At 43.2% G+C, this 20,653-nt stretch overlaps 1 protein-coding gene across 2 annotated transcripts in view; it reads left to right on the plus strand.

Annotated features, from left to right (window-relative positions):
- Positions 1-20,653, plus strand: part of RNF38 (ring finger protein 38) — a 205,108-nt gene that overhangs the window by 64,139 nt on the left and 120,316 nt on the right. Inside the window, exon 1 of one of the 2 annotated variants that reach the window (XM_045020745.1) lies at positions 20,401-20,444. The exons of the other annotated variant lie outside the window; for it this stretch is intronic. Coding sequence (XP_044876680.1) covers positions 20,411-20,444 — 34 coding nt within the window. The 5' untranslated portion in view covers positions 20,401-20,410. Of the gene's footprint in view, positions 1-20,400; positions 20,445-20,653 lie in introns of those variants that run through there. 2 annotated transcript variants of the gene reach the window in all.

Here is a 20,653-nt window from a genome sequence, read left to right on the forward strand (position 1 = left end):
AGACTCCTATATGGGTGCCTAAACTTGGCTACACAAAGACACATTAGCCACTTTAAAGAGCATCTGGACTGTACTTGTATGAATCAGAAATGCCACAGCATTGCTGGCTCTTGTATCATTCTTGGTTGTGGATATAAATTGCTTGTGTCTGTTTACCAGCAACAGAAAGCAGCAGTTGATCAGCTTTGTCTTCACCCTGCAATTACAGGGAGAGGGCAGCCAAGAACCAGCCATACATCAGGAATCTGTGGGTTGAATTTGGCCCTCAGGCTGCATGTTGTTCATTCTTGGTTTTATTGCTGACAGTCTTTCAGTGAGGTTCCATTCTATTGGGCGTTTTGAAACAGGCAGAATAGAGAGTTTGAGAATCGCTCCGTCTGTAACTTCCTTCAGTAGGTTTTAAAATGTGAGAAAGTTGGGGAGGAGGTGAAATCTTAGGATCTAAACTGTATATGGAAAGTAAAACAAACCTACTTAAGACATTAACATAAATGTGCTGATCCAGTTGTAACATGTAAGAGAGGCACACCTGGGGAGTTGTGAAAGGAGACCTTGCAGTGACTTGAAATATGCAGATGCAGGTTGTGTGCGTGTTTCTATAATGGGAGAAATTGTTTATCCAGAGCATTACAAAATTAATAAACAGATACTTTAGGTTACCTCTGCTTGCAAGGTGAAAATATACTTGTGGTATGTTGCATGTGTGTTTGCTTTTTTTTTTTTTTTTGGCGGCTGGAAGCTGAGTAAAGATAGGACTACAGGTAAAAGTGATTTTTAGTCTCCTGGGAATTTTCTGTCAAATGGGAGGATCCTCTGCCCATTTTCACTAGATGCCTGATGTCCTGCTCAGCTTCCTTCCAATAGAGGACCCCCGGGAGTTCCTTCAGCTGGCTAGAGAAGAGGTGCCCCTGGACAATGTAAGGCCTTGAATTGTCTGCACATGGCGGCCCAGAGAGGGAGAGACTAATTCTTACCTTTGTAAAGTCATGGTCTCTTTACAACAGTTGAGTAAAGACTCTTAGATTTAGAGAGATCCTCCTGCCACATTCAGCTTTTTAGTCTGTCACCAGTGGAGCTGATGGCAGGATGAAACTTTGTTAGAACTTCTGTCAAGAGTGCATTTTTTGGCACTTAAGAGCGTTTTCTTAATATTTCAGATTGGTCTAAGCTGCCCTTGGAGATTTTTCTAGCCTTCTCGCTTTACAGCTCGCAGTGAAACTTGCTGTTTAAAACGGTTTTTCTTCACTTTTGTCTTATTTTAGTGCAATTCAGTTTTGTTGCAAAAATGATGGTTCCAATACATGGCTGCAGGCGTGCTAAGTCTGGCTGTGTTCCTCCTTAGCCGTGACTCGGAAGGTACACAGTGAGAAGATGAGATTGTTTGCGCCTATCCCTCCTCTTCTCTCGCCTATCTGCCATATGACAGTTGCCTAGTGCTTGTGTAGCAGAAAGCAACTGGGGATGTCCGGCTAAGGTTGGCCTTCTGCTGCTTTTTAGCCCACGTCTGGCAATATGCAGAGGACCATTACTGGAAGAAAATGGAGCAAATGCCATGATTGTAACTTGCCCCTGCAGGCCTCTGTTTTAATCTGATTTTTCTCTCTTAATCGGTTTTAATGAGACCATTTGAGTCTTGGATTGTATTTGAGGGTGAGTTGAGGGAAAAGCTGGTTTATCATGGAGCACTCAGCTGATGCAAGTCGCTAAGGAAAGTGCCTGTTAGACCCTGGATGCAGTCAGTAGGAGCTCAGAGGAAGCCAGCTGACCATGGTGAGTGGCAGGATTAGAGGACCTCAGGTTGCCTGCCATCTGAAATCAGATTCCTGGCTCTTCCCTTCAATGGCACCACACCCTTTTTAGAATAGTAATAAATTCTGCCCTAATGGAGAATGAACCTTGGAGGCTTGTTTGCAGCCATGTCCCAGAATAAACAAATGTCTGGTGAGTTGTTTTCTGGCACATAGCTACAGCACAGTGCAGAAACCTACTCAGAATCCTCATCCGGCGTCAGTTGCTGGCACAGTGACTAGTCTAGTAATAGGTGGGTTAGAATGGGCTAACTTTTGAGCTTTCAAATTTTGGAAGCTCTCAGCTGGGGAGCCAACATGGAGGGAAGAGGAAGTGGGTGTATAAATCTCATCTGATCACGTGCCTTCTGAATGGCAGCTAAGGAAGAACATACCCAATGCCAGCATCGTTTTGGCTGGGTCTGGAAAAGTATTACTAAGTAAGAGAATTGGGTTTTTGCAGTGAGAATATGTTGAATTTGCTAATTTCCTATCTCTGTATATTTTTATCTTTGTAGAACTGATTCCTCTTGATGGAATTACTGGTTGGATAACACATTTAGTGGGATAACTAATGTATAACTTGGATTTTTTTGGCTTGCCATTTATCTTTTCGTTCAGTTGTGTCTGTTACAAAGGTTTTCACAGGAGCTCAGTATCATTTTACTTAGGTAATTTGCATTCTGAAAACTTTTATTTTGTAAAGAGTAAAGTAGCTTGAATGCTTTAAAGGCAATGAGTATTGGGAACAGATCATTCAGAGAGATTATTGCCGCGGAAGCCAAAGAGACTTAACTATTTGGCAATATTGAGAGTACTTGAAGTTTCAGGTAAATAGATTCCAACACGCTGATATGGAACAATGACAGCCTGTTGTCCCATTTATTCTCTGATCAGCTTGTGGAATGTTGTTGTATGACAAATGTAACTGTTACCGTGGTGTTTCAGTCAGTGGCTATTCATCTACATCTCTCTTCTCTAATACTATTCCCATTAAGAGGTTGTTTATGGGGCCAAATATTCCCTATGTGTCCAATAGTTTGTCTTGAGGGAGAGCATAGATACGGCTGAGTATGCCCAGGTCACAAGAAATCCTTTCAGCTCAGCACACTTGGGAGCATGCTTTACTGCTGCTTTCAGAGTATGCCACTCACTGGCTGATTGTGGTGTTCGCTGCTGATGGTAGCGTACGTGATTCTTGGCTTGGCACTCTGTTCCCCTTACATCAGGACACACACCAGAATGTATTTCTCAACACCCTTTTGTGTACTATAGGTGCATTCTGTCTAGCTGTATAAAAATGTACACAATCCACTAGTGTGGATTTGTGGGAGTGTGCTTCATTTCCTCCCTTGCACACTACACAACTAAGGGGAAGGATTTAGTCCATAGTTTGAGAAATGAAAAGTATTTCAAAATAACAATCAGACTTAAAGGGTCCTTTTGAAAAACGACCTGTATTTTGACATAGACCCAGTACAAGGTGAGTACTATAGTTTCAAATGATGCCATTCAGTGAAACATGGTAGATGGAATTAAATTCTCCTGGGTATCTTCTGTATTTCGTTTCTTCATTCCTGTATGAAAACGCAATGTGGAATCTTTAGTCATCAAAATATTTTTCTAACTCCTCTTACTGCTTCATTGCTGCCTGTCATCTTTTTTTTTTAATTGTACAATGACAATGCATTGATACTGTGACTTTGCAGGAGTGACATCTGGAAAGAGGCAGTGACTTGTGTGGGAGAAATTCTTCCTTCAAATTTGCATTACATTTGAGGGGGAACATACTAGGTCATTAATCTCAGATCTCAAAATAGGGTTTTGCTTTATGATCCTTGTTTAAAAGCTGCACCCATTAGTAACACTACAGTTAGAAATTGTCTAGGTGTGTCCATTACAACCTCCTCTATGGCAGAATTAATGACTTTGTGATAAAAATATACTCCAGGCAGTAGGAACTTGGCATTCAAGGTCTGAATCCAAGGAAATGTTATTTTTTTAAATTTGGAAACGTGATCCTAGTTTGATTTATAGGTGTGTTAGGTAATAGCAGTATAATGGTTTTGGCCATTGTTTGTGGTTCCTATAGCAGTGTTTTGTTTGTGTAATAATTGCTGGGTCATTTATTTCCATAATGTGATCTAATTAGTTTTCATTATATGGACACAGTGTCAAATTTTACTTGAATGTTTGCTATTAGTTATTTTATATCAAGTACAGGTAAAACATTTGGGGGACTCTGTTTTGATATCATATTATATAATTTTAACATTCTCTTGGGCTGGCTGATCTGCAGAGGTTGGAGGATCCTTTGCCTGCATAACTAAAATAGAGTGAGATGTGAAAATTTAGGGCCCAAACCTGAAATCAGCGGCACTGTTTGTATGAGTAATGTTTCCAGGCTCAGGCCGCTATTATGTGAACAGATACCTTGGTCAGCTGGTTTGCTGCTGAGTTTGTGTATGTTAGTCTGCATTATATTTTGCACATTTTTTTTGTTTGTTTTTTGTTTTGTTTGCAAGTTATTCTGCAATTGGAAGTTTTGATATGCCTCTGACTTGGCAGACATTTAACTGATCATGTGAGTAGCCATATTGCTTGTGTCCTATACACTCTAGCTTGGTGTGCTGGTGTAAAAATGTCTGAGAATATGTGGCTAAAGGGTGTGGTGTCAGGGAGGGAGTCAAGAAAGAGGTAGTGGATGGAGACTAAGGGTATATCTACATAGCAAAGAAAAACCCGCGGCTGGCCCGGGCTCCCACTCAAGCCTGGAAGACTACACAGTAATGAGACAGCCCCGCAGCCCAAACCCTGCAATCTCGAGTCAGCTGGCACGAGCCAGCTGCGGGATTTTCTTTGCTGTGTAGACATACCCTTAGAATATGACTGTTACTGTAAAAACAAAATTATGCTTTCCCTGGACATAGGGGTTCTAGGAATAATTCTAACTAGCGTTTTTTAAAGAGATGAGAAATAAGCTTTTTTTTTTCTTTGCATTCAAATACTGTACTCTTCCTGTATGTGTCATGCTTAGAAGCTCCCTAGCCCACTAGAATCTGAATCATACCTAGGGTCCTACCAAATTCAAGGCCCATTTTGGTCAATTTCACAACTCAAAAGTGAGTTGTGGGGGCAGGGGTGGCAATGTTGTTGTAGTGGGGGGTTGTGGTACTGCTACACGTACTTCTCCGCTGCTGCTGGTGGCGGCCCTGGAGAGCAGTAGCTGTGGGCAGGGAGCCCAGCTCTGAAGGCAGAGCCACCACCAGCAGCAGCGCAGAAGGAAGGATGGCCTGGCATGGTATTGCAACCCTTACTTCTGTGCTGCTGCCTGCAGAGCTGGGCCCTCAGTCAGCAGCCACCACTCTCTGGCCGCCCAGCTCTGAAGGCCGCAGCGCAGAAGGAAGGATGGCATGGTATAGTGTTGCCGCCCTTACTTCTGCGCTGCTGCTGGCAGGGTGCTGCCTTCAGAGCTGGCTGCCCGGCTAAGAGCCGCCACTCTCTGGCTGCCCAGCGCTGAAGGCAGCACAGAAGTAAGGGTGGCAATACTGTGACACCCACATCCCCCCCCAAAATAACCTTGCAACCCCCTCCCCCCTCTCGGGCAACTCCCTTTTGGGTCAGGACCCTCAATTTGAGAAATGCTGGTCTCCCTTGTGAAATCTGTATTGTATAAGGTAAAAGCACACACAAGACCGGATTTCAGGGCGGGAGAAGGGAGGAGACCAGATTTCACGGTTCATGACACGTTTTTCATGGCCATAAATTTGGTATGGCCCTAATCATACCACAAAGCCTGCTAAGCAGCTTAACAGATATTAAATCAATATGGCTGTATGCCGAGTACATTGGGACAGATTGTGGCCCAGAACCTGCAGTGTTCGTTCATTAGGATACCGGTTCAACTACCCAAGAAGTGAAGGTGTTATGCCTTTGACCTAATGCCTCACAACGTATCTAGTGCGTACCCCAGCTGCTCACTAATGCGAATCGCTGTAGTGGCACAGCTGTACACATGTAGCAGCACCACTGTAGTGCTGCTAGTGCCAACGGGAGAGAGCTCTCCTGTCAGCATAATTACTCCAGCTCCCCAATTAGTGCAGAGCTTCTTCCGCCGGCACAGGGCTGTCCACACCAGTGTGTAGGTCGGTGTAACTTGTGCGACTCAGAGGGGGGGCTTTTTTAAGTTATACCAAAGTAAGTGCTAGTGTGTACAGGCCCTTAGTTCTTAGATGTGGTGCTGAGAAACGTATCCTGGCAGAACCCGTGTTGTATATGTTTTGTGGATAAATAGGATTTTGGCCTTGAGCTGCCAAACTGGCACCTTTCTCAAGGGCTAAATCACTCTGACCATTTTTTCAAAGGGATGATTTATCAAGTAATTGTAGGAGATGCTGAAGTAATGGAATTAGGAAAGCTGTATGGGAGATGAATAATGGAGTTGGGAGATAAGTTTATTAACAGGGTGGATTTATCTAGATTATAAATTCATCTAGATGTGTAAACTCTTCAGGCCAAGGTTCATGTTTTTTCCTGTGCCAACTACCCTGTTGGTGCTTAACAAACAATCATGTTGAGATTATTTGTTTAATTTCTTTTTATGGTGCCAACAGGCACTTGACAGAGAGGCATGATGAAAAGGTCCCTACCTCACTCCTCCCTAGCGTAGGGAGTTTACAGTCTTAACACCTGCTTGATTGAGAGGTTTTGCAAGGGAGCTTCCATTTACTATTGAACTGGATAATCTTAGGTAGGACATGCCCTCCAACCCTCTTGTTTGGAATAAAAGAAGGGTGGGTTTTTTTAAGTCTGGCTTGTTTTGCACAGCAACCCTCTGCCAGCTCTTTGGTGATCCCCTCTGGCTCACAAGAGGTGGAGCGGAAGGGAGAAATGTTGAACTATGGGGGTTTATAACTGCTGGGGGGAGAGTTGGTGTGAGGGAGAAGGTGCTTGTGCTGCAGCCGCAGAGGGCAGCAGGGAAGGGAGATGCACCCAGAAGGAGAATACAAGCTGGTGAATATGAAAATAGGGATGAGGCTACAGGAGCTTGTGAGCAAGTGAGAGTGCAAGACAACCAGGCTCCAGCCTAGGGCAGCAGGGCATGTGAGTGGAGCAACCCTGGAGTCTGCCAGACGGAGATACAGCCACTTAAATCGGAGTGGATGGGGGACGGGGATGTTGCAGGGCCGGACTACTGGAATTCAGAGCACAGAGTGTGATAACATCCAGTCAGAGGCTACTGATGGAGAAGAGTGTGACCGGGGGGTGGGGGAGTGGGTAGACGGCTACAGGTAAACAAGAAGAGCAACAGAGTTCCTTTCTTTCATTAAATCTGGGTAACTTTGAATTAAACTCCCACCAGGAGCAGCACCATTCCTTGTTTCGCAGTGGGGGCATGGGGATAGAGACACTGAGCCTGAGTGGGGTTAGCTGCTGAATTCAAGGGGAGCTGAGTACTCGGCATCTCTTGAGGTCAGACCCATGTAGCAAAGGGGTGCGATCGGGCTGGACAGGGAATAAGGCCAGTGTAGCATGGTGCCATCTTGTGGTCTCTGCAGATACTGGACAGGAAGTGAGCTAGAGAGAAACACGCTTCCTCGAGAATTTTATAGCTACGATTGCCTAGAAACACACGTTTTAAGTGCCAAGATGAAAGAAGCTGGAAGCACCTTTTGTTAAATAAACCAGATACGAAGTAATAACATGAGTTTGGTCTGGTCAGCCTCTCTTCCCTCTTTGTTTGACCCTTCAGTACCTCTGCAGTTACCCTCAACAGCGGGTCAAAGCTGATCAGCAACTTGTGGAGCATCTTCATCTCTTATTGGCTTATGTGGTAGTTCATCCTGCTCACTTCTTCATGGGACTGGTTTTATATCATGGCAGTCCAAGTTCCTGCCAAAACTAAGCAGTTTGTATATGGTGAAGTAATAATAATGACTGATACTTAGCACTTGTATAGCGTTTTCATACGCACTTAGCACAGGTGGGTAAGCATTATCATCTCTATGCTATAGATGGGTAAATGAAGCACAGGGAAGTGAAGTGTCTTTCTCAAGATCACAACAGATGGAACAAGGAGCAATGGCCTCAAGTTGCAGTGGGGGGGGTCTAGGTTGGATATTAGGAAAAACTATTTCACTAGAAGGGTGGTGAAGCACTGGAATGGGTTACCTAGGGAGGTGGTGGAATCACCATCCTTTGAGGTTTTTAAGGCCTGGCTTGACAAAGCCCTGTCTGGGATGATTTAGTTGGGAATTGGTCCTGCTTTGAGATGACCTCCTGAGGTCCCTTCCAACCCTGATATTCTATGATTCTATGAACAGACTAGTATCAGAGCTGGAAAGAGACCCCAGCTTGCCTTCACCTAGGCCTTGTCTTAAACACCGGCATGTTTCCTACAATATCCCCTGGTGGGAGTACTAATATACGGGCTCTTGGTGCCATAAGCATTTTTGCTGCTGTGTTGTCTAAACCCCCTGGGCCCGGTCCATGCTGATTTTCTCACCATTGCTAGCACAGGTTTCCACCCACAACACAACAGTGGGCAATGTTATGAAAATGTGTATGTTGGCAAGGCCTGGTCTGTTATCCTCTCAAGACCTTTCCTGCCTCCCGTAGCCAATGAGAGAGGACTTCCATGGTGGAAGTGCTGCATAGGCTGTGCTCTTGTTGGTTTGTGGGGCTACCTTGGCTGAACAGCACCACTTGAGTATTTCCTGAGTGGGCAGGAGTGCCCTGCTGCCTGCCCCCATCTCTATAGTCAGAAAAGCAGCTCACTGGCCCTGGCAGCTGGGGAAGGTGACATGCGTCTGCCTGAGGATGTAGGGTGCCATCATGCCTCTTCGGCACATGCCTCTGCCTTCTATCTGCCACTTGGCAGTTGCAATTAAGTATTTCTTGTATGAGTTTGAAAGGGACAGGGAGGTAATTTGAAAGCTTTTGTGGCATAATTAAATGTTTGGATTGTTAAACTATTTAATATTTAAACTATGAGCTGCTAAAGGTAGTGAGTCTGTTAGGGTACGTCCACACTGTAGCGATCGATCTATCGGGGATCAATTTATCGCGTCTCATCTAGACATGATAAATCAATCCCCGAATGCTCTGCCGTTGACTCCGGAACTCCACCAGCGCGAGCGGCAGAAGCAGAGTCGATGGGGGAGCCGTGGTCGTCGATCCCGTGCCGTGAGGACAGGAGGTAAGTTGATCTAAGATGCGTTGACTTCAGCTACGCTATTCTCGTAGCTGAAGTTGCATATCTTAGATCGATTTTCCACCCCCCCAGCGTAGACCAGGGCTTAGGTAGGACTAGACTTTATAAATCCATCTATATTACCACTTAAACAGAACAGTGATTTGTATTTTTGTCTTTAGTTATAATTGCGCTGTTGCACTCTGTTAGGGGGTTGATGTTGTATGTTCTGTGCTATCAGCAATTTTCTTTTCCTCCTAGAGAGACAATCTAAATTTAGCAGTTCACACTTTTAAAATAAATGACATTGATGTAATGTTGGTTGGCATATTTTCTATTTACTTATATTTGTGTGTCTTATCTCGCATCTTTACTTTTGGCTTTAGTAATATTACTGTAGATAGGATTATGATGGACTAAACTGCATTGCCAGGTCAAAGGTTCTGAGATTGGGGCTGCTAAAAAGCTAACTGAGAATAAAACTGAACCATATATTGCATGGTAGGTTGTAAAACAAAAAAACGAACAGAAAACCTTGTGGTGTCTGTTCATTCATACGTACGTACATACGTGGAGTTAAGTTTGCACATAAATTAAATGTTTCTTGATTTTTTTGGTAAGTATTTCTGTGGAACTTCAGTGTGTTTGGTGAATGTGTTTTGTATGGAATTTCCTGGGTGTGTGCGTCCTTTTGTTTCTTTTTTATAAGAAAAAAGATGGAGGGGAAGAAAAAGCTTAGAAAGGAACTTTTATCCAGGACTGAAAAACTCTTTTAAAGCTTGTAAATATTGCATGTCAGTTACAGAATGTGGAACTCTATGGCCAGGTACCACTGTACATACCTTTGGATGCCCCGAGGAGGGAATCCCCATCCTGCAGACCTTGAATTTACAGGGGCCCTGCCTCCAACTCTTCACCCCTTACAAAAGCAACAGTGACCCTTCACTTGGCCTCAGTTCTCCTGACCAAATTTATAATATATAGTTGACTGTGAACATAACTTAGCTGCGCAGCTCAGCCTGCCTTAGTTATGCACTTCACAAACTTGATACTAAAAATACCATCAATAAAACAAAAACAAAAACCTGTCTGCTGTAAATGCTCAATATAGGGGTTTCAGACACTCAGAACTCCGACAACTCCAAAGGACTATCTAACAGATCGTGGCTAGGTGTGGGGGGAGGGGGAAGGAATTTCATGTTCATCCATTTCTGGGAATGAGACTAGGGAAAAATTCTCTGCTCTGAATGAGGTGATGTCCTGTGCAGGGAAATAGTCTCGTAATGCATATGCACTATGGGGATGAACGAAGATGGCACAGGCAACCTTTTTTACCTTCCCTCCCCAATATGTTGGGCATAGTTGTCTCAATTTGATTTTGCTTGTTCAGTGAATTAAAATATTTCTAAAGGTTTAATGTTTAGTAAAACTATAGCGTCTAGTTGCTGATGGCCTTCGTTTGTGGGTATAATAAAAAGGGAAGGGCAGAAGTAAAATGCTGAGTGTGAACCTGCCCTTCTTGGAAACAAGACTGGGACAGATGCTCACTAATTGGAGCGAGACCAAGAAAGATAGGGAGAGAGGAAGTTAATTTATGTTTGACGGGCCATGAAATAACTTTCTCATTTTGTCCTAGCAAGTCAGTCCAACTGATTATTAATGTGAGTTGCAGTAGTAAGCACTTCATCTGCTGTAGGGAGATTGGGGTGGGGGAGAGCTCTCTACATGGTAACAGAATGATACTTAATTTTGGTCCCTCTGGAGTGAGACCAATTTTGGGACACCAATTTTAATTGTATTTAGGGATGTGGCATTCATTTCCATTTTAGGAGGCTAGCCATATTGAGATAGAGGTTGAGAATTTCCTAAAGATGTCCTTTTTAAAGATCTGATCATGCAAGGTGCATGTTAGTAGTCCTGTTGTAAGTCTTTGCAGGGCTGGTTCCGAAGTAAGCACTACTGCTTGAACAATGGTGTTAGAATCTTTGAATTTTCAAACTAATCACAAAGCAACAAAGATGCATTTAGTCTCAATTTTTGTCTCAAGAGTTTGTTGACATTTTTACTATAAAAATAGAAAACTGGGGTGGAGGAAATGGTCACAAATGCACATACAAACAAAATAGTTGTGTTTTTAACTGGTTTAAAAGCTGGGAGCGTCAGCTGGAGTATGATGATAGACATTCTCTTCCTCTCACACGGACTTGGTGTGGTAGCTTTTTATAGCTTTCATTTTCTAAATAGGTGCATGCGCAAATTCTAACAGGCAACATGCAAAACACCCTGGACGTTGGTGCAATGATAAAGGTAGCACTAAAAAGTCAGGAAGATGGTGAGTTAAGGTTGAAAGCTCAAGTGTAACTCTGTCCCCTTGTGCTCTATCAATTAATATATGATCTCTTCGTTATAAATAACTTGTCAATTGATCCATCCTACAGTTTCTTGTACAGCTTTGTGTAAAATAAGTTGCAGTGCAGTACAGTACATCCAAGTCTTTCTTTGATGTTCAGGTGTCAGTGAAGGTGTCAGTGAGATCTACAAAACAAGGTGAGGTTGAAGAAAAATTAGTCCAGTAGTTTGTGAACATTTTAAAATTAAATGGCCTGGCGTTCAAGGCAGCTTTTACATAATTACTCACTTCAGTCAACCCAGCGACTGAGACAGCCCAATGTTCAAAGCCATTATATTTAATTTGGGCTAAAAAAAGTTTTAAATCTTATTTATTTAGACCTTCGTAACTTTAAAACTTTTGAACACTGTTTTTGTTTTCAAACTAAGTTTACAGAGACTGAAGTTAAAAGTAAAGAGTCCCGAGTTAAAATCCTCCTGTTGAGAATGACTGACTGTGTGACCATGAACAAGACATGCAAGCCTTTGAGCCTTTGTGTCTCCATTTTACAAACAGAGAATGATATTTACCCTCTTCCAGCAGAGATGTTCTTAGGTCTAGCTACTGTTCACAGAGTGCTGTGAACGTATCAAAGCATCAGTGCCACTTGTGAGACTAAAGTTCTGTAGTTCCTTGTTCTCAGTCCTGTAGCAATTCCTCTAGTTTAGATGGGTCATAGAGGTTGTCATTGCTGCTGCTCTTCCAAGTTAGTAGTTTCCCTGCCAAATTCTGAAAGTGTAAATTTTGGAAGACTTTAAAGTACTTATACATTGAGAGTGTAAGCACTTTGAGTTCAATCTTAAGAATTTCTCAGTGCCTTTGATTTTCTAAAGTTCTTAAGAACATAGCAAAAGATGCACCTGCAAATATATGAAAAACTTGTAAACACTACTAAATCAATTTACTTCAAAGCTAGTTTGTGTCTTCCAAATTAGCTTTTCTTGATGAGAACTGTAAAATAAGCCAGGATCGAACTGGATTGGTTTGATATATTAAGTTATGCATATGCAAATCTGTTTGCATCTTCTGAGAAGTCCCTCTTTTTAACCCTACACAGAAATGGTTTAAAGGATTATACTCATAATTTATACACCATGACACACACACAAATCACCTATGGAATTTCTTTCAGTATGTTATGCGTAGCTGAAAAAGTAGGTTTTAATAGCAAAGTTGATTTCCAGCTTCTTATATATTTTGCTGCTTTGGAAGCTGTAATTAACTATATAGGCATCCAGGTAACAGGAAGATGTGCAAAGTGATAGAAGACAGGAGAATCACAGTGAAAGTTTTCTCATTTGGTTGCACCCAAGTTTTGTGGTGTGTATTCTAACAGTCATCACCCTCATGTTCTCTAAGTTAGCTTGATAATAATAAAAGAGAATTCCATGATGAGACCAAAAGTAAAATGTTAGCCTGACTGGCAATTTTTGTTTTAGTTCCTGGACCTAGGGTGATTTGGTTTAATTAAAACATAGCACAACCTTTGCTGAAATATCTGGTTTACAGTGTTTCAGTGTTTATACATGAATATGAGTTGTTGTTTTTTTAAAATATGCATGTCTATCATCAGGGGCGGCTCTAGGAATCTGGCCGCCCCAAGCAGGGCGGCACGCCGCAGGGGGTGCGCTGCCGGTCGCCGGTCCCGCGGCTCCACGAGACCTTTTGCAGACGTGCCTGCGGAGGGTCCGCTGGTCCCGCGGTTCCGGTGGAGCTTCCGCAGTCATGCCTGCGGGAGGCCCACCCGAGCCGCGGGACCAGCGGACCCTCCGCAGTCATGCCTGCGGGAGGTCCGCTGGTCCCGCGGCTCCGGTGGACCTCCCGCAGGCATGACTGTGGAAGGTCCGCCGGAGCCGCCTGCCGCCCTGCCGGCAAAATGCCGCCCCAAGCGCGCGCTTGGCGCGCTGGGGTCTGGAGCCAGCCCTGTCTATCATCTAACTCTTTGGTCACCAAGACTTAATGGGTGTTTAGTGAGCTGCTATTTACCACCTCAGCAGCTATTAAACTTTCCAGCAGAGGGCACTGTACATGCCTGATTTGAAAGCCCACTGCTACATTTTGGCTGTTTGGTAACCTGTCCCCCCCAGTGCTGCTTTCTGTTGTGGTCTGCCCGAACCAACTACTGCAAATTATTTGTACGAAAATAATTATTGACCTTCACTCTGCTGCGGCACTGCATGTATGCCTGTGTGTGCTGCTTTGTGCTGTGTACATGTTTCACATGCTGCAGAGTGAAACTGCCAGTAAGTTTCACTGCGGTACTCGGTGCAGAGAACCCACAAAGGGCTGTGGCACCTGGGACACATCATGAAATGGGCCGCAGAGGAGGGCAGGCAAGGAGGGGACTGACTTCAGGAGACCAGCAGCAGCAGCAGCAGAACAAGTCTTGGAGGAGGAGCCAGAAGTAACAAATGGTAGGTGAAAGAGACCAAGTGGTCTTCTATCAGCCCTTAGAAAATACGGCATCGAGACAGACTCCTCCTCTGGCCCTCCCGTCCTGGAGGAGAGTATTGCAGAATGTAGTACTTTTCTAACACGGACTGGTTATGCAGCAAGTTATTACATTTACTTACTAATCTTTGTTTTCTATCCCTCCCTAGCTGCACATGGCTGATTAAAATCCCAATATAGGAGCAGTGAACCTTGTGCAGTGGGGAAATGTGGGGGCGCAGAGAGAGGAAAACATATCCATGTTCATCTGAAAACGTCCTTTAAGTATTAAGGCCCTCAGATCCAGCTCGCAGTGGGTCTGAAGAGGGTTTCATAGTTTGGTAGCTCAGAGGAAACACGTGCTCATGCTTTGTGGTAGGTATACTTCAAATGACAGTTCAAGTTGATGTAGGTCAGTTGAATACAGTCACAGTGGGCTCCTATCCATGGAGATGCTCTCAGTAGGTTGGCTCCTCAGGAGGACAGGCTCATCACTGTGCCAGTGTGTGACAGGTTGGTTTTGGTCCCCAGAGCGCCAGTCGGATTGCAAGACCCTGTGTAGAACCCTATTACGTGGAGAAAGGAAATCTTTGGTTAAGCATGGAAACATTTTCTTAAAATGTGCAATGTGGCAAGTTCATTATGCTGTAGGAGTCTTAACTCTTCCATTTTTAAGTATTATATATTTTTAATGTGATTAAATGATTCAGCAGTGTTCCTTGACTGGGCCAACTTTCAGTTTGTTTTTGTTTTAAATGACAAGGTATATGTTAAGTCATTATTCAGCATGTGCCGTAACTTGGTTTTTATGGGGTCTTTTACTGTGTACACAGTTAGGTTTTCAAAAATTAAATATGAACTCTGACTTTAACAGTTCTTTAAATGTAGGGTTTTGTATGTTCATTTTATTTGGAACCTTACGTTAGCTGACAGTTTGCTCCAGGCAGGCTGGCTAGTACAGTTTGGGCATATAAATCTTAAGTGGAAATAGGTTATAAAAATTTTTGTTGTTGAGTTATTACATGCTCATTAAAAGTCTTTGCTTATCCGGGAACGCTGAAGTCTCAGTTGAGGGGGGAAAAATTCTTTTGATGTAATACTAGACATTTAACTTTAATAGCATACTAAAGATTTAATCCCCAAACTGTATTTTAAAAAAAGGGGTGGGGGGGGAAGGTTGGAAGAACTAGAATCATTTTGGTCTCAACGCCAGAACCTTGCTAGATGGGTTTAATAAAGGGAAATGAAGTAGGGGTCTGAAGCCCCACACCACTAAGGTCTTCGCAAGCATTTCAGAATAATGTATTACATTAGTACATTGGAAAGCAGTCTAACAAAATAAGGCCCTTTCCTGCACACGCTTATGCATGTGAGAAACATTGACTTCAATGAGATTGCTCGGATGCTTAAAGTTAAACATAGAGTAAGTGTTTGCAGGCTTGGGGCCAATGTAGTTACGTTCTTAGAGGGTAAAGGCATAAAACAGTAGCTTCTCCACAGAAAGTAAAGTGAACTACACAAAGAATGAATCAATGCATCTGAAGTAATGGGTTAAAAATTGAGCTGATAGAACCCGATTTGTACCAACCGGCATACTAAGGAAGATAGAGCTGGTTTCCACTGCAGTTAGCTGGGAGGAGCAGTTGAGACAAAATGCCTCCTGTACGTGGAAAACAAGTATGTGCTTGTCTACATGTAAATAGAAACTGAAATAACTAACCTGCTTTAAATCCATACCTTTAGCTATTTCGGCGCAAGTCTGCGTGTGGATGCTCTTATTTTGGATTAAGAGTGTCTTGTTTTGAGTGAATTGAAATTGGTAAATAACTAAGTTCAGTTGAAATAAGATGCTCTTAATTGTCAATAAATGTCAGATTTGCACTGAATGACTAAAACTGTGAAATAAAACCAATTTAGTTATTTCGGTTCTGGTTTGTGGGTGGACAAGCTCTGTGAAGGCTCAGCATTCAGCCTTCTTTCTCAGATAACTGCTCCCTTTTTAAAACTCTATTTTTATATATATTTTATTACATGGTTAGTTTTAAAATCCTAAATATTTCTTTTGGTTTTTTTCTTGAGCTGCTGTGCTGAAGCCACTCAATGGGAAGGGGGTGGAGATACTCCCCTCCCCCAATGTCTCGGGTTTACCTTACCATTAAATGCGGGGGCTGCTTTCCAACTCCCCAGGTCACTGGTCATCTCATTCCCCCTGCCTGTGTCATTCCTCCTCACCTCCCTCACTTGTCCTTTTTGAGCAAGCAACCCAATTACCAATTTAGTGGTGAGTCCCAGGTTTGGATGCTGGCGTTCACACATCCCTGCTCCTGCTAGGCAAGGCCCAATGCTGTTGTTGTGGCTTTGGAATGGCAGCAATAAATATTTGTTACTTTTGAAATACTCTTGTTGTTTAGAATGGTGCTGCCGTAAATCGCTGAAAGACATCCGCAGTAAATAACAAATGGTACTTTATGGTGTGAGCAAAGGCGGTGGAGCCGGATCCGAATCCAAGAGCCTGGGACCAGCGATGGCGTCACTTGAGAGAGGGCTGGAAAAACCCAGGAGGAGGAGCAGCATGCTCACATGTGCATGATGAAGGGCAGCAGGCGGAGAAGAAAGAGGAGGCCTGGACTTGACAAGTGCCCCCCGGATTTAAACTACTTAGCCTGGTCCAGCAAAGAACCTCTAGCTGCAGCGGAGAGTCAGCATTAGTTACTTGGCATCTGGGGTGGGGAGGAATGCAGGGGGTTAAATGTACAGGTGGTGTTCTCCAGTAACCCCAGGTTGTCCCTGGCAAGGACGTGGTGTTTTGATTGTTTGAGCTGAGTTCTGGACTGACGTGCTGGTGCCTGCTCTACGGCTCTGCACTGAGAGTGCCTGAAGGGGTGCTGCCGTCAGACCGTTTTTGGAAACACTAGCTATGTAACAAGCACATACCACTCTCCTGCCAGGGCTCCATCGGGGACTTTTTTTTTCTTTTTGAGCAAAAATTTGAAAACTGCTTTGTATCAGCCTCTGCGTCATCCCCCTCGTGGCAGTCTCCTCCAGGATGGGGGTGTTGAGGGCATCCTGGAGTGGGCTGCACTCTGTTCCTTGGCTGCGTAATGGCCCCTTGGGGTGCTGTCAGCCAGTGTAACTTAGAACAGGCCAGAGGCTGCTTGCTCAGTTGTGCTAAGGACTGAGCTGACCCTCAGCTGCATTAGGATTTGCACCACAAAGGTGAGTTTAAACCAAATTTCCCCCTTTCCTGTCAGTCCAGACCCAAGGATCGAGCCCCCAGTTCTCACTAAGCTGCTATCACCATCCAAAACTATTTAGTGGTATGGGAAGTGTGAAGCTGCTGAGGTCCTTCTTTGGGTTCCTTCCCTGCTGACCTCACTCCTGAGTGAGAGAAACCCCCACTGAGCTAGTTTCAGACTTGCCTCTCCTCCTCCTCTTGAGGCATATTCTTGCAAATCAACAATTTCAGAAAAGAGTGAGTGAGAGAGAGAAATAATAAGATCCTGCTGGAAAAGCATCTCTTCTGCCAAAATTAGGTTGGATTGCTTGGAGTCTCAGAGCACAAGCTTTAGCCAGCGCACCTGTGCATCATGATCCATTATTTCCATCTCCTCTGCTCACCTCATTCTAAGAGGTACATTTTCAGTGCATTGTGTTTGCAACCCTGTCCAGTGTCTGCACTGTTGTGCTGGATGAAAAAGGGTGCAGGGGAGCTTGCAGGATAGCCAGTCCATCAATTGGCACAGTGTAGATGGGGTACATGTGGCCATCTTTGACCTTGCACATATTTTGTTACTTTTTATTTTTTCTTTCCTTTTGCTATAGAACCTTAACGGGCACAATGGGAAGACAGTACTAGTATCTGGAAAAGGTCTGAGGTTTGCCATAGGCTCTGCTCTTGGTAGTTCCCTTCAAGTGTGATCATGTTTGTATTTTTAAATGGACCAACATTTCTTGGTCACTCCAACCCTGGATTTTCCAAAGAGCTGTACTTTTTTGGCAAACATTTGAAAATTGCTTTGCATCTGATATCTGATTTCCCTCTCTGATTTGTTCTCCTGCTGTGGCCACTAGATAGTATTTTTCAAAAATACACTTGAAGAGGGAATGGTCTGTGCGCCCTTCCATTACTTAAAGATGGGCAGCACACTTATGAATTCATCATGGGATAGACTGTCAGAGTGGTGCACAAGGGTTTTAGATGGGCAATGCATGCCTCACCCACAAAAAACATGTCCTCCATGACCAGGCATCTAAAAACTCAAAGCACCAGTATAAATTTAAAAAATGATTTAACTGAACTTTGTCTCATCATTTTTTGCTCTCTGTAGTTTTTATATAAAGGCCTCTCAGATTCATTCTGTCCCTGGTGTGATGGCCAAAAAGCCTTGAGCCCTGGGGCAAGGAGTTAAAAAGCTTGGTTGCATCTGATGAAGTGGGCTGTAGCCCACGAGAGCTTATGCTCAAATAAATTTGTTAGTCTCTAAGATACCACAAGTACTTCTGTTCCTTTTCTTGGTAACTCTGTTCTTCATGTCAGCACCTTCTCTATAAACCCCACTTTCCCATGATTTTTAGCGTGCCTATTAAAAGTGCCATGGAGATTAATCCCAAAGTCTTCAAAGTCCAAAGTTAAAAGAAAGTTATGTATAATATATAGTTATCTATATTAGAATTAAAGGTTTTGGCATCTAAATGAACGAGAACAAGGGATTCAAGATATTTTGGACTTCTTTTAAAGTGAAAATGTTTTCATTTTGAAACTTTGACTATGCAATTTTTTTCTTACTTTAAAAAAAAAAGTTGCAACAATACTAAGCACTTGGACCAATGTGTGCGCACAACAGTTGGATTGATATGACTCATGGAATCATGTCCTGACGAGCCAATAAGGATGGCACTTGATTCTTGCAATGAAATGCTTCCTTTTCAGTGGGATGAGTCAGAAGAAAATTCATTTCACACAATATAGTTGGATTGGGGGAAATATACAACTTTCAAAATATTATTGTCAAAATAAGCATTTTGTTGACAAATCATAAATCCTTCCTCTACTGAAGTAAGTAAAATAGTTAACTGAGTAGAAAATTGTGCTTTTAAGTCTCGGTATGTGTTTACATAAGCCTAAACGTAAGTTTACCCTGGGGACTGGAAAACCGATAGTTATGTAATTTAAGGACAAAATTGTTTTTCAGTTGTTACTTGACAATAGCAGACAGGAAATGAAAGATTAGAATTGATGCTTCAATCTAAAGCGAACAATGAAATTAGCTCTTCTCTCCCCTCCCCCACTTTTCACAGTGAGTTGAATTAAGACGTGTGTGTTCATGTTCACCTTGACATTGAATGTCTCGGATCTGGTGGTTTCTATCACAATCATAAAAAACCCTCCAGACAGCATTTGGTGTGTTTCCCCCCAAGGATAATTTAGCCTTTCATCATCTCCCTCTACACTTCATCCCTGAGAAACTTGATTGGAATATGTAGATTTAAAGATGACTTGCTCAGGAAAAAAATTGTTGCTCCTTTTTGCTGCTTGAAGGCATGGGAGGAAAAAACTAAAGAGAAGCACTTGGTTCTACTTGTTTTTTTTCTTTATAGTTATCATTAAGGATACGATTCTGTCACTGCGGTCCTGGATTCTGTGACTTTCCGGGACTACTTCTGGGGCGGGGCTGAGGCAGCAGCTGAGGTTGGGTCAGCACCCTTGGGGCTGGAGCAGCTGCCGGCAGTGAGCCCTGGTGTTGCTGGAGCAGCAGCAGCGCCCCCTGGGGCCGCCTGAACAGCTGACCGGTAGCCAGCCCAGGGTCACTGGAGCCGCAGGGCTAGAGCAGCTGCAGGCCCCTGACAGTGCTCTGCTTGTCCCCTCCCCTGATATTTTTAGTAAAAGTCAGGGACAGGTTGCAGGTTTCTGTGAATGTTTATTTATTGCCTGCAACCTGTCCCTGATTTTTACTAAAAATACCTGTGACAGAATCTTAAACTTAGTTATCATGGATGTCAAGTGTGGTTTTTTTTTTTTTGTTTTACTGGAGGACTTGGCAGAGATCTCCGAGATGTGGAACATGAGCTTTCTCCTCCCTTCATTGAAGGGGTGTTTGAATATTTAACAGGCATCTTTTCTCCTAGGTGTTTCTCAAATACCCACTTCCATGTAGCTTATTAACAGTACCTGATATAACTAGAGGATAATCAAGTTACATGCATTTAGTGTTGCAAACAACTGCCATGTTATATTGCCCTTTCCGAATCCCCCTGCCTGGGGCGGGGAGTTGGCTTTGCCTACTCTCCATTTTACTGAGACTGGGAACTCATCTGGGCAGGGACTTGATCTATACTGTCAAGCAGCAGGCGTATTTGTGCAGCTCTGTAAGTTTAAAAAACAAAAACAGAAAAACCAGAGCTTTGGAAAGAATTCTGCTGGCAAGTCATATTTTCTGTAGTCCCTTTTTTGTACAAGGACACTTGTATGAAAATATCTTGTTTTTCAGTCGTTAATCTGCTCCTGCTGGCTGTTCCTTAACTGAATTCATGTTACCTTCCCAGCAACTGGTTGTGATGTCATAATTAGACAGTGGATTATGACTTCAGATGGGGGATAAACTGCAGGAGCAGATGAACTCTCAAGAAGCTAAGATTCTGCTTTCATGTAAATGTCTCCAGAACTATAAAACCATGAGATAATTATTTGTAAATAGATTTTGTTTTTCACCTTTAAATTCATTTACAGGTTACATGCTGCAAATATTCCATCTGTGAGAAAATGTTTATTTGTAAATTGAAAGTAACAGCAAAGATTTCTTCACCTAGCAAGCAGGAAGAAATAGATACAGCTTTCTTCATACTGAATTTTAATCC

The sequence above is a fragment of the Mauremys mutica genome, chromosome 6, assembly GCF_020497125.1.
Source record: "Mauremys mutica isolate MM-2020 ecotype Southern chromosome 6, ASM2049712v1, whole genome shotgun sequence".
Taxonomy (NCBI): domain Eukaryota; kingdom Metazoa; phylum Chordata; order Testudines; family Geoemydidae; genus Mauremys; species Mauremys mutica.